This window comes from Prionailurus bengalensis, chromosome B1 (assembly GCF_016509475.1).
Source record: "Prionailurus bengalensis isolate Pbe53 chromosome B1, Fcat_Pben_1.1_paternal_pri, whole genome shotgun sequence".
Taxonomy (NCBI): domain Eukaryota; kingdom Metazoa; phylum Chordata; class Mammalia; order Carnivora; family Felidae; genus Prionailurus; species Prionailurus bengalensis.
Genome location: NC_057344.1, coordinates 105,690,757 through 105,705,670, shown reverse-complemented (window position 1 = coordinate 105,705,670; position 14,914 = coordinate 105,690,757). Strand labels below are relative to the sequence as shown.

The window sequence follows — 14,914 nt, the reverse complement described above, 5'->3', positions numbered from 1 at the left end:
AAAGTCCATCTTCTCCCCAGCTTTTCTTGGCTGGCCCACCCAGTTCCTCTAAGGAGTTCACTGTCAATCCATCTAGATATTCCCTCACTTCTATCCATCTAGTCTCTGCTCATACAAGTGTTGTAACTGTATACCACAGTACTTAAGAGCATGAGTCCTGGTTCCTATCTGCATGGATAAGAGTCCCAACCATTTTATTAGCCGAGTGATACTGGGAAAATTACTTTACTTCTCTAAACCTCAGTTACCTAATATGCAACATAGAAAAAATAGTAACTATATAAAATATTGTTGAGAGAATTCAATGACCCAGTACATGGCGTTAATCATAACTAACTATATATAATTGCCTTGCTAAGATTACTCATCGAGAAAAATCAGGCTCATTAAGAAAATAAAGTCAAATACTGAGAAAAATAAAGTAAACATATTTATTTCTAATTCATTAGCCAATTATAATGGCTTAATTTTAGATTTATAATTTCATTAATCGCATACTTACAAAATCTTCTGTAAGTAGCAATAAAAGAAAAAGTTCCTAGGGCATTAATGCCTTACATCCCTATAAAATGTTATGTTTTTACCAAAATCTTATTGTGCCCACACAAGTGTATCATATAGAATTGATAAATGACAATGACATATGACATTTTTATTACAATGGAAAACAGTTTGAGAAAGGCTGGCCTGGAGAACCCATTGTTCAAAATTTAACTCCAACGTCCATTCCTCTGACAGATGTGTTAATATCACCCTCAACAGAGTTGGCTGTCTCTACCTCCATGTCCTCCCTCTACTTTGCAGATAAGACTTAATAACACCATATCACAATTTATGTGTCTGACTATCTTCTATAAGTCACAGGCTCATGAGAAAGAAAGGACCTTGATTTTTCTACAGCGAGTTTCTCCAAGCCCTACAGGGTCTAGAACTTTCACTCTATAGGTGCTCCATAAATTTTAGAAGGAATGGAAGAAATGCTGTGATGCATCAACTGGAAATCAAATTTAGATATACATGAAGATACGTTAAAGATAAATTTCCCAATTAGTGATATATTTGAAGCATAACCATTAAAGGCCACTTCTTTCCCATTTTTTGCCTAATACTACTTATTTAGTTTTCTGGTAGAAGTAATAAGTAACTCAGAAAACTATTGTTTGACCAAGTTAAAAGACAATGCCAGAAACTCACACACAATTGAGTTATGAGTGTCAAATTTTGAGAAGAGATACAGATTTTGAAACACTGTGGAAAAAAGACACTAGAGAACAAGATGCTGTGATCATAGAAGCATGTGCAACATTAAAAAGTGTATCAAACCCTGCAGTTGAATAGTTCAGGGACTTTTGAGAAAGTATGTGTAAGAATTTTCCAAATCTTTCCTCTTTATCTTTGTGACAAATCAGCACATGTTTTTTGTTAATTTTTGTCTACTTTCTGTGCTTCAAGAAGTTTATTACAGCTAATTATATATGGATTTTACTTGGCATCTATCTAGTAGAAAATAAAGCTCTAATTCAAATGGGGGAGTCCAGTTCTAAAATGTCTTCACTTGGACACATAAAAACGCCTACATTTGGATGTTCTTTCAGTTTCTACTCCCTGTCCACAGAGGGTGAGACTCTCACCTCTGGCCTCTTGTGCATAATACCCTGAGCAATTCAGCTGAACACCCACAGCCCTGGGCTTTCCAAAATTATTCTCTGCTCTCCTCCCCCTACCTTTTGAGGAATACAAGCAATAAATATCATGTCTTGTGTTACAGAGTTACATCTCTTCTAGCACACTGTAAGCAACTTAGAAGTAGAAACAGTAGTCCTGACATGCCTCACAAAACATTTAATAAATCTTTCTTGATTGAAAGAACAAGTAAATAAATGATGAGGTCTCCTTAATATTTAGATAATACCCTGAAAATTCTCAAAAATGTTAGCTCTTTGCCTAATACTGACTTCAGGCAAGCATTTTAGTGCCCTTGTATACAAGGTACCCAAATTTAAGTCTGACTGCTTGTTGCCATAGAGGACCTAAAAAGATGATGAGATAGTTTCACTGTCAGAGGTAGATAATAATACATACACCAGGTACACGTGTGCGCACACACACGCATACACATTTTGATCTTATTTGGAAAAATTTGTCTTCATCCAAACCTATAAAGCTGCTACAAGGCAGAAAACACAAACTGCAGACACGCTCCAATTATATTACAGCAGTTTCTGCTCTTGTACAATGAATTATAATGACCCAGAATCTTTCTGGCAGATGCAGGGGAAACTTTTTCATTAATCTTTTTTTTTTTTTTTTATCAACTATCTATTATTTATAGAAAAGTTCTGAGGAAACAGGGGCACCTAGGTGGCTCAGTCAGTTAAGTGAAGGACTCTTGATTTTGGCTCAGGTCATAATCTCACAGTCATGGGACTGAGCCCCACGTCAGGCTCCACGTTGCATGGACCTGCTTAAGATTCATTCTCCCTCTCTTTCTCTGCCACTCCCATGCTCTCTCTCTCTCTTTCTCAAAAAAAGTTTTGAAGAAACAGATTAAAGATACATATACAATGGAATCACCAAAGCAAATGTAAAGAACTAGAAATCAGGAAGGTAGTCATGGAAAGAAAAGAATTAAATTTAGAAAATTTACCCTAAGTATCATTGGTATCTTTTTTGGTAGTTGAGGCTAGAAGAAACATTAAGAGTTAGAATGCTTATAAAATCTGACTCTAGGAAACCAGCCAGTGAATCTTTCTACATGTAAGAAATTGATTAATATGCAATAATATCTTCATTTAATGTTCTACACAAGGAAGAAACTGTCTTCTTAGTGTTTGCTCTTAATTTAACCATTAATGAAAAGCTTAGGGCAAGATGTTAAATCATGGTTAAGTGAAAGCATTCCTAGTACAAAAGTAACATACAAAGTTGTACGGGGCAGGTATGGGGCAGGCAATTTGCTGGTGAGTTAATATAATGCAAGGACGTTCTCAGAGACTGCAGAAGAAATAATTCCTTGTGCTGGTAGTCCTCAAATATGGATGATCAGTAGAACAAATTGAGGAGTTAATGAATTAGAATCTCTAGAAGTGGGGCCAGAAATCTGCATTTTAAAAATGTAGCCACCCTTTAACACATGACTCTGTGACTCCTTAGTTGAGGAGTTACTGTGTCCCTTACCCTTGCACAGAGCGGAGCACCATTCTGCTCTGCATGAAGACATGTGCTGGTGGAACAAGGTCTGCTCTGCCAGCAGGCACACGACAGCAACTGCCACCAACATGATGTCCAACAGTGTCACTTTACAGGCAGTTCCCTATCTTTTTAATAAGACAATTCTTTACCTTTTATAAAGATAGTTCTTCTACTTTGTAAGAAGAATGCTACTTATTAACTTTGATATTTGTGAAGTTATTCTGAGTTGCTAAATTTAGATATGAATTCTTCTCATTTTTAAACTTCAGTGTAAAAGTATACGTTACTCTAACAAAAGAATTGCAAATAGGGGCGCCTTGGTGGCGCAGTCGGTTAAGCGTCCGACTTCAGCCAGGTCACGATCTCGCGGTCCGTGAGTTCGAGCCCCGCGTCAGGCTCTGGGCTGATGGCTCGGAGCCTGGAGCCTGTTTCCGATTCTGTGTCTCCCTCTCTCTCTGCCCCTCCCCCATTCATGCTCTGTCTCTCTCTGTCCCAAAAATAAATAAACGTTGAAAAAAAAAATTAAAAAAAAAAAAAAAAAAGAATTGCAAATAGAACAAAAAATAACATGCAAAAGATACAAAAATCCACCGGATGAAAGGAACTGGCCTCTGCTGCATGAGCACTGAGACTGCTGACTGCTCCAGCTGTGGTGAACGAGCAGTCTCAAAGAACATTACAGTTATTACCAACACAGTGGGTTTGCAGTAATGCATCATAAGGAACATCACATTTTGGACACGTGGAATGCATGTAGGCAAATTTGCTTTACCTATATTTTTCTTTCAAAGCTGCCTCTAGACCTCTTGTGTACTGCCAGTGTGAACCCATTGTTACAAGACAGTATTGTTCCCTTTCAGAAAAAAAGGGGGTTGAGCTGGGATTCTGAACTTCGGTGCTCTAGAAGACATGCCCATATTCTCCTTTCCACTCTACTGCCTTAACTGATACAATGGCTTATGGATATCCATTCATCTTTCCTCTCAGGCACTAGCACATGAATACAATTCCCTGTACTAATATCTGAGAGTAGAAAAACTCGTTTGGCCATGTACAATGATCATAAATCAGGAAATTTACATGCAGTTCTAGACACCTTACCGGAAGAGAGAACAACAACAAAACAGTTTCAAACTGAAATAGAAAATATTTGCTTTTTGTAATGTGGAATAAAATAGGAATTCTCAAGTCTTTCTGTAGTTCAACCAAGATCACTGTTGGTTTCGACTACATGGACCTAACATGTCCAAATCACTTTATGATGTAAAATTTATTTTTAATTTTATGTTAAATTGACATGTATTCTGAGGCTTTTTGAGGGACATCTGCAAGAGTAAATATTCTGAAGATCAGAAAATCCAGGTAAGAATCAGTGTACTAAAACCAAACCACAATGTTTAGACACAAAATTTATGTGGAAGGGTTTCATAAATTCAGTTTTATAGCATCACTATTGCTGTTATTATTGCAATTGTTATTACCAATAGCCATTATATTTTAGAAGTTAATTTCAATTTAACTTTAATAATAAAATTAAAAAATAAGTTTTTAGGAACTAGCTATGCAGGCTAAAGTGATCTGACTCTTGTGCTAAGGTAATAATGATGAACAGTCAGTACCTGTCAATCATTTTGCCTTCTTCATATTGTTGTCTTTATTACTATGAAAATGGCCAGAGTCATTAGGGCCCGGCTCCCCAAGTGAAGACATGGCCAACCTCGCATCTGCTTTTGGCATTCAGCAATGCCCTGTGTGGCATTCACATCTGTCATTGTCAGAGGCCTTGCTTGCCCTTGCATGTTTGAAAACCCCAAGGAAGGAGAGGATAATAGGGGTATTTTTCCCTTCATATCTGGTAGTTCTGATACTGCTGAAGTATTTTTAAAATAGATCATATAGGGCACCTGCGTGGCTCAGTCAGTTAAGCATCCAACTTCAGCTCAGGTCATGATCTCACAGCTCATGAGTTCAAGCCCTGCGTAGGGCTCTGTGCTGACAGCTCAGAGCCTGGAGCCTGCTTCCAATTCTGTCTCTCTCTCTCTCTGTCCCTCCCCTGCTTGTGCTCTTTCTCTCAAAAATAAACGCTAAAAAGAAATTAAAAAATAAAAATAAAATAGATCATATAAAGGTCATATAAAAGCCAAAGGGAGGAGCTAAACTGGAAATACTGACAAAATCAGTTATTCAGATGATAACAGTTCTGGAATGTAAACGCTGGGAGCAATCCATGATTTTGGCCATTTTCCTCCTGAGATTTGTAGGGAAGTTTGGAACGTGCCTCTAGCAAACTACATGCTCTAATGAAGGCTGTAATTTCTTTCATAGATGAAACTTCCTGTGTGTGTGTGTGTGTGTGTGTGTGTGTGTGTCTGGTTTTAAAATTTTATTTATTAGCAATTAAAAAAGACTTCTCACCTTTAGCGCTTCCATGCCAGCCTGGATGACAGGAGCAAAGACAGTCTCATTCTCATTAGAGTCTGCAAACATCTCTGGAATCTGGTCCAATAAACTGTAATAAGTGAATGAGTAAAAGGTTTTAAGTGTTAAGCATATTTGTAATAAACTTCAAGAAATAAGTCATTAACATTTCAAGCCTGAACACATATGGTTTTATTTTATGCTGAACACCTATGGGTGACCTTCACAGGTCATCCCTAAAGGAATGATATCTTGATATGTTCTGGAACCAAAATTTATGACTTATTTGTAACATTTACAAAAGCACACTCTTTGTAAGTATTTTTTTCACTATTTACATATTTGACCTCTTAGACCATTAATTCTTGGAACAGTAGCTATATCTTTAGCTATTACCATCATCATTGAATAGACTCATCAATATGCAGAAAATATTTCCTTTGCATAACTTTTTTAGCAAAGAGAAGGGACTGGTTGAAAAAAAAAAAAACTCTTCCTTCTAGATACTGGTGTACATTTAAAATAGAACTAACATAAATGACAGAGTTTTACAATCCATACATTTAAAACTCCCTTGCTAATGCCAAAACAACATGTGATTGAATCAAAATAATTCAGAACAGATCCCTGATTTTTATCTAAATTATAAAATACTTGATATTTACTTGTGAATCACAGATTGGGATTCTTGATAGTTGACAAGGAAACCATCCAACAGAGGAACAAAGACCTCTCCAACATCAGTCACCACCATCATCTGAGGCTGGGCCAAATTACTCTTTACATTAAAGAAATGCAGCACTTTGTTATATGTGATAAAACCAACTCGGATTGCAGAAGTTTCTTCTTGCTCTTCCCTATGAGAAAAACACAGTGTTTGAAGTTCTTTCATATATTTATGAGACATGTTTCTATCCGAAATTCAGTAAGTATACCTTCTATAAAATAAATGGAAGACATGTTTGAAGTTTTGCTCTTAATGAATGTTTACCGTATATAAACAATACTGAGTCATAGTAGGGGGTGGGGGATATTACAAAAATAAGCTGATAAAGGAAAAAATTCTCAAAATTCTAGGCAAAAAAAAAATCAAACAGATATGAAAATACATTTCTTTAAAATATTTATTTCTTTAATATATGTATGCTCAATCCATAGCAATTACAAGATGTGCTTTTTTTTTTTTAATAAACAAGCTAGGCTTATTACATTCTTTATAAACAAAGTTCTCTCAGAAGTCACAACAAGGTCAGAAGAACAAATGGAACATCTGAAGCAAGAGAAAGGCACATTCAGATTACAAACAGGATAGCTATTTTTATCAAGAAAGGACTTGCTCCTTCTGTGTGATTCTTTTCTTACAGATTCTAGAGAATCGCAATAGAAATTGGACTAGATTTTGAGAGCTATATGCCATATAAACATATAATGTAAATATATTTAAAAAGTCACATATATGAATTGATGATATAATTCTAATTAAGTAAACATTTGTGATGTCTTGGCAAGACAATAAAAGTAATAAAAACTCTAAAACTGTATTCATTTTGAGAGATGGAGACAGTGCACGTGCAAGCACGGGGGTGGGGGGGGCGTGGGGAGTGGGGGGGGCGTGGGGGGGTGGGGGGAGAGCAAATCCCAAGCAGGTTCAGTGCTGTCACCGCAGAGCCCAATGCTGCTCCATCTCAGGAACTGTGATGTCATGACCTGAGCTGAAATCAACAGTCAGTCGCTTAACAGACTGAGTCACCCAGGCACCCTAAAAAGTAAATTTTTTAAAGAAATCCAAGGGGCGCCTGGGTGGCGCAGTCGGTTAAGCGTCCGACTTCAGCCAGGTCACAATCTCGCGGTCCGGGAGTTCGAGCCCCGCGTCAGGCTCTGGGCTGATGGCTCAGAGCCTGGAGCCTGTTTCCGATTCTGTGTCTCCCTCTCTCTCTGCCCCTCCCCCGCTCATGCTCTGTCTCTCTCTGTCCCAAAAATAAAAATAAACGTTGAAAAAAAAAATTTAAAGAAATCCAAGATAAGGCCTTAATCTTCCTGAAAAGAGTATAAGGCATGAATGTTTATTTAAGTCTACACTTGAATTGAGTGGTCTAAACTCTCTTTAATGTTTACCCAGGTTTCTCTTTGTCTCCCTTCCCCTCCCCCTTCCAACAACACTTCCTGATTTTCATTGGTGTATACAGCAGTGCTCAATGACATGACAGCCACAAAAGATACATGCCGTTTTCTTTGATCCTTAGATATCAGTAAAACTTATTTTGCTTAGGGACAATTTTTTTTTTAAAAAGAACCTAGTATGCTTAGCTCCTAAACTTTGTACATAGCATAATTACTCGAGTATGAGAGAAAGGAAAATAAAGTACATAGATGAAAGTATCTGAAGTTCAAATTGTTGATTCCACTGCAGACTTCCCAATTTCAGCAGAGTACATGATGACAAACTATTGACTTTAAACTCTTTATATCTTCTCTACTTCCTTTGCTAACTAAAGGTATTTGTTCTTCGTTGTGGCCTTCATGAATGGGTGGGCAGTTTAAATAGAACCTCATAATCCATTCTAAAAGTCCTTGGTAAATGTTTATATTACGGACTCTTAGAACATTTTCAGAAATAGTACCTAATCCTTTGTAACTGCACATACACAGACTTATACACACACACACACACACACACACACCCTTGAATATCCTAAACTGGATGATTTCATGCAACTAACCATTATATGATACTGTACTCATGTTCTCCCTGCCCCCCTATTCATTAGAATTTTACTCTTTAAGACCAAGCACAGATACTCTTCCTCTCTCAAACCTCCCCTGATGCTACCAACCAGAAGTTATTTCCTCTTCTAAATTTCTACAAATCATTCTCACTGGGTTCTTAGTATATAGTGCCTGTTAGTTAACATAGCATGAATCCTTGACTACAAATCAATAAAGTCTCAAAGTTTATGCTCCCTGCTCCTGAAGGGTCTAGTATAACGCAAAGAATTAGAGGTTTGCTCAGGATGATTATCATGAAGGTGAAATGCTGTATTTATTTAGGATGGCAAGTTAGAGCCCAGATTGATAAACTGATTGTATGCATCTTTTCCCAACTCCTGTTTAGTGATGTCGCCTTGCTAGTTTAAAATCAGCATGGCTGGACATATTTTATACCACAGGAATGAGCAAACATTACAGTAAAGGCTTTATTTATTTGAGATCCAGTTTACCAGCGCACCACTGGTTAAGCTCCCATTTCCGAGTAAACCTTTTATTACATAAGGTGATAAATGTCCGGCAAATCCCAAGGGCATTTATTCTCTTTTAATAGTTAATTTAGAGTCAATTAAGGCAAAAGACACAAAAGAAAAATTACAGAGAAAAGTCTGGATTGCTATTTCCCATTGGATTTGAACATTTTCAAGTGATGGGAAAGGAGTATCCTGGGATTCACAGGGTTCACTTAAAATCTAAATTAACATTTTTAAAAACATCTAATCAGAACATTTCACATTATTGCAAAATATTATAACATGTTTTCATGGGAACATGTTTGTTTCAATTTGTTTGAGAAACAAAGAACTATCTTAAAATGTTCTTTTCAACAGTATAACTGCCTTGTTAAATCATGACCAGAAGAAAATGAAATCTCAGCCTCTCCTTCATATTAATTCTATGCAAATTTTATAAAGGTATATAAGGGATATCACAGAAAACAACATGTGTTTCTTCTTCTGTTTTTCAATTACCACTTCCCTCAACACTTGTCCTTATTATTTTAATGGAATGAATCCGACAGAGCAAAACTGAAGATGTTAGTAACTGGATGAACTGGAATATTCCAAAGTCAAGCATTTTGAACATTTTTGCTACAGGAGCATTAAAAACAACAAGAAAAAAACCCGATTGCTTGATCTGAACAACAGATAAGATATTTCAAATCTTTTCTTTCCTGTTTCAGAGAAGTCAGACAGAAATGACATCTGGCAAAATCAAAGATGTAAATTCAAAGTTAAATAGTAAAGAATGGGGCCTTTACTTTTCAAAAGATCAGCTAAGAGATGAACATACCTTAGACATTAATCAAGACTTATACTGTGCTTTAAAAACACTATTTGGCATATTACCTGGTTCAAAGAAGTAAATCAAACTGATGGCTATCTTACAATAAAAAGTATAAAATTATATATCTACAGATCCCAAAATAAACTTTGGGGAAGAAAAAAAGCAACCAGATTTGTTTTAAAATCGTTTTATTGTTTTCTCCTATCTTTTTGCTGAAGCCACAATCTGCTCTCCAATGAGATATAAGTCATAATGACATCTCAGGAAGGAGTGTGATTTCATAACTCATATCAATAGGTTATACACTTCATATCAGCACTGTGTTGAAAAGGAGCTAAGGGTTGGCAAGGTAGCCATGAGAATAGCATAGTCTAATTTAACCAGTTTGAGAGAAGGGAAAGAAAGAGACACCATTTCCAGAAATGATAGTTTTCTTTCATATGAATCAAGCTCCAACTTCAGATTTAGAATTAAAACAGCCCTGTGAGAGAAGTCTATTATAAAGTAAGTCCTATTCAGCAGAAAGTCCACAGTTCTCAAGTATCTGGGAGAATGAAGTAACAGAAACTAGAGTCACAAAGTGTCAGCAGGCATCACATGCCTTTCTTATGCCCCATCTTCAACTTGCTCCCAGCTCATTCTTCATTTTAGAATTCAGTTTGAAATCACCTCAATGTTTTTTAAACATCCCCAACTGCTTTTCCAAACCATCCTTGAGAATATTATGACTTTAGCTTCACAGATACAAACAAAACTACTCCTGGGAGGTCCAGAGTTCATTCATCTGAGCCTCACATGCACCAGTGCAGCAGCCACATGTGGAATGAATATAGAGGAATGGACACCCAAGGACTCAGGGAGCCCTAAGGGCTATGGATAGCCCATCCCTCAAAGCATCCCTTTTCAGAACAGAGATCATTCAGGAGATACGGAGGGGTGGAAGATGCTGAGACTGGTATAGACACTAGGTTTCACATGATATTTCTTAGACTCTTTTATTTTCTTAAGCATGTCTCCTCTCATAAAGGAAGACTTTCTCCACTCCCAGGTCTCCTTACTGGATGGCAGCTCCCATCTTAAATAACTAGTTTGTATATTATGAAAAATAGCCATGTTTGCTGAAATACCTTTCCACCTTTCCTTTTGTGCACTGCTCCCTGTTGTGGCAAGGAAAGTGATCTACCTTATGTTTTAAGTCATAGGACCTAGAAGCAGTAAAGTGACAAAGGGGTTTGACAGTGTATAATACAGGAAAAAAGGAAATTCGCCTAAAAAGCTACCACGTCTGCCATACGACAACGGTACAGTTTCCTGGCACCCCTTAGAACTCTACCTACCACATGTCACAACTAGCAGTTTCCACTGAAAAACCAGCCCCTTTGAAAGTGGATAACAGACTTCCAAAGTCTTTCCCAGCACACTGTTGGGATTCTCCTTATAATTAAAATGTACTCTGAATGTTGTTTACCACAGCATTAATTTTTATCAGTTTGTTTCTTTTGCTTTGCACAAAAGATAACTCAGACTTTTTAAGGACTCAACGAGCTGGTGGCTGTTTAATTTAGAAATACTTACCCAATGTCCTCATTAGCAAAAGATATCCACGGGGCATTCAGCACTTGCTTTCTGGCCAATAAATTAATTCAGTAATATTGTGCAAATTAGAAAAATAATGGCAGTTCCCTTACTTTGGAAGTTTTTCCAGCACAGTCTTCAGTTCTTCACATATGAGCTTCACAAGTCCATTCTTGATGTTACTATATGAAACATCAATCATGAAGATAAAGGCTGGTGGGTTGGGAGGCTTATTTTTCTATAGGAAAGCAAACAAATCACATAAATGTAATTAAAAAGTATATACATTGCATAATCAAATTAAAACACTCAAACCCTTGAAGATATCATCAAACTTTTCATTTAATATTTTAGGATATAACATCTGGAGAATTAAATCATTTTTTAGAACACAGTCTCTGATGCTATAAAAAAGATAAAAGCTGTTTGTTTTCCAGGGTACGACCTGCGACACTCTATTGAATTTGGCAGGATTATGACATCTAACAGTGAAGCTTCATTTTTGTAGCACCCTGAAGACTTTCTCACTACAATTACCCAAGGGTGAGTACAGTCTAGTGACCAGCCTTGCTTACAACCCTCTCCTTCTAAGAAGAGGTGTGTCTGGAAACTTGACAAATTGTGCCCCAAAGAATACATACAATAATTGGTATTTGTCTTGAAACTAGTAGAATTTCATTAACTGGATCATGCCATTTTCAAATCTCTTCCTTTGTAAGCTCTCCCAGTTTTAAGGATATGAAATTGTACACTAAAACATAATTGTATACTTTAAAATTGTACTATATTACCAAATATTTACCTATTCTTTACATATTTATGTTAAAAATAGAATATTGGGCCTTTTCTCTATCTGTTTCAAACAATCACTACAACATAAAGCAGCTGCTATATAAATGTTTGATAGCTGTTGGTCCCTTTACTGGCTGGTGTTCAAAGAGCTCTTAGGAAGCGATTATTCAGTTAGGTCTTACAAAATATTTAGAAAACGGCCTCAGGCAAATTTAGTGACTAAAAAAAAAAAAGAGTTAAGGTTAATTCAATTTTTAACTTTATGATAAATGACAAAAAAATGTTCCAAAGTAAAATTGTCTTTTAACTATTATAATTATAAAATTAGATGATGATGTCTCCAATTCATCTACTGGTTCATTCTCTAGCCACTACAAACTTAGAGGTAACAGCCTTCTAATAAAAGTCTACCATTTGAAACAAGAAAAGAAGTGCAGGACTTAAAAATCATCAACATAGAAGCTTCATTGTTTTGCCACATTCAAAATCAGGCCAACAAAGAAATGAAAGAACTCTACTGCTGTCTATCTGAGCAACTTTTTTGCAAATCATTCCTGATTCCCACCTAATCTAACTTATAACATAGACTTACATTAATTTAAATCAAATAAAAATCACTCTCATTTCCATTAATTAAACCAAAGCCTCTTTGTGACCAACCCAAATGTGTGTTACCATTCTGTGATCTCTTAAGTTCAGCATTACTAGTTCCCCACTGAACAGTTTCCATAAATCTATGGAGTCCTTCACTGTAACTTGTTTTCTACGTATGTGAAACTAATTCATCATTCCTCTAAATGATATTCTCTTCCAACATCTCTATCAATAACATCACTACACATCAATTCAAAGGCTTAAAAACATAAAATTAGATTTAACTATTCCTTTTCTTTCAACCACTGAGTCCCATTGACTATTCTTTCAAAATGCTTCTTTTACATGTTTTACCCAGTCCCTACTCTTAACCATCCAGAAGCTTGTCATCTCATGCCTAGAAAACTCTAATGACTTCATTATTGGTTGTCTTTTTTAAATTTTTTTTTTCAACATTTATTTATTTCTGGGACAGAGAGAGACAGAGCATGAACGGGGGAGGGGCAGAGAGAGAGGGAGACACAGAATCGGAAACAGGCTCCAGGCTCTGAGCCATCAGCCCAGAGCCTGACACGGGGCTCGAACTCCCGGACCGCGAGATCGTGACCTGGCTGAAGTCGGACGCTCAACCGACTGCGCCACCCAGGCGCCCCTATTGGTTGTCTTTTTAATCAATTACTCCTTTTAATCCAGCTTGCTTTGTACAGTCAAGCCTAACAGGTATGAACTTTATAAAACCCTGGTTTTCCATGATACTTTAGCAAAACCGCTCTGTTAAGGGTCACAGACCTCTTGACTGCAAACGAATGACTTTAAGTAAAATCCAGCTCTCATCCCTAACTCTCTTTTATCTATCCAATTTTAGGCATCATGGACCATTTTCACTTTAGCTATCACAGCGCTGTGGTGTCATTTCCTCTCCCACTTTTCTGACTGCTTTTTCATTTTCTTATCTTCCTCAAATGATATCTTCTCTTTTGTTACCACCCGCTTTATCACAGAAATCTCTGTGCACCTCTTTTAACTAGCACCTCTATATAGGCAACTCCTCAAATTCTTTCCTATCATGGTCTCCTTTCTGAGCTCCAGACCAGCACTCCATTTAACTATAGCACACCTCCACATAAAGATCCTGTCAGCATCTTCATTCAGAATTTTGTAAGTAAGACAACATTTATCCCATTATATTCTTTACAGAAAGCATGATCCTCAAAAGTAATCTGTGTTTCAAATCTCATTTTCTCTGTGGAATTGTCTACCTTCCTTACCGTCCGTAACCAGTTAATTGTGAAGCTTTTCTGGTTCTAGTACCCAAATTTAGACCCTCATTTACTGTTTTTAAAATTATTTCTCTTTTTTATAGTAAGCTTTTTAAAAGATCTTATGTATGTATGTATGTACGTATGTATGTATCTTTGAGAGAGATAAGAGTGAGCACGCGCATGTGAGCTCAAGCGAGTGGGGAAGGAGCAGAGGGGGAGAGAGAGAGAGAGAGAGAGAGAGAGAGAGAGAGAGAGAGAGACATCTTGAGCAGGCTCCACCTCTAGCATGGAGCCTGACTTAGGACTCAATCTCACCACCATGGGATCCTGACCTGAGCCAAAATCAAGAGTCAGATGCTCAACTGACTGAGCCGCCCTGGTGCCCCCCAATTTGATTCTTATTGTAGTAAAATATACATAAAATTTGCCACCTTTACTATTTTTAAGTGTACAGTTCAGTGGTATTAAGTACATTCACACTGCTGTGCAACCTTCACCACCATCCATCCCCAGAACTTTTTTATGTTGTAAGACTGAAACTCTATGATCATTAAACAATGACTTCCATTCCCTGGTCTCTCCAGACCCTGGCAACCACCATTCTACACTTCTACATTCTTGTCTCTATGAATCTGACTACTCTAGGTGCTTCAGATAAGTAACAAGTAAAATCATAGTATTTGTCTTTCATGTGACTGGCTTATTTCATTTAGCATAATGTCCTTAAAAGTTCATCCATGTTTAGCATGTGTCTACATTTCTTTCCTTTTAAGGCTGAATAATATTCCACATATGTATATACCACATTTTGTTTATCCATTTATCCGTGTATAGACTCATGGACTCCTACTCCTTTTGGCTATTATGAATAATGCCACTATGAACGTGGGTGTGAAAATATCTCTTTGAGACTCTGTTTTCAATTATTTTGGGTATATTCTATTTTTAACTTTTTGAGGAACTGCTATACTCCTTTTATTTTCTCCTGCATGGACCACTGCATTAATTTTCCAATATCCTTCTGTCTC

At 36.9% G+C, this 14,914-nt stretch overlaps 1 protein-coding gene across 6 annotated transcripts in view; it reads right to left on the bottom strand.

The window, feature by feature from the left end:
• Window positions 1-14,914, bottom strand: part of SEC24D (SEC24 homolog D, COPII coat complex component) — a 109,199-nt gene that overhangs the window by 23,943 nt on the left and 70,342 nt on the right. For all 6 annotated transcript variants that reach the window (XM_043569562.1, XM_043569563.1, XM_043569566.1 and 3 more), the window contains exons 11-13: window positions 11,352-11,476; window positions 6,276-6,467; window positions 5,608-5,701 (exon numbers count right to left, since the gene is read on the bottom strand). In XM_043569562.1, coding sequence (XP_043425497.1) covers window positions 5,608-5,701; window positions 6,276-6,467; window positions 11,352-11,476 — 411 coding nt within the window. The remainder of the gene's footprint in view (window positions 1-5,607; window positions 5,702-6,275; window positions 6,468-11,351; window positions 11,477-14,914) is intronic.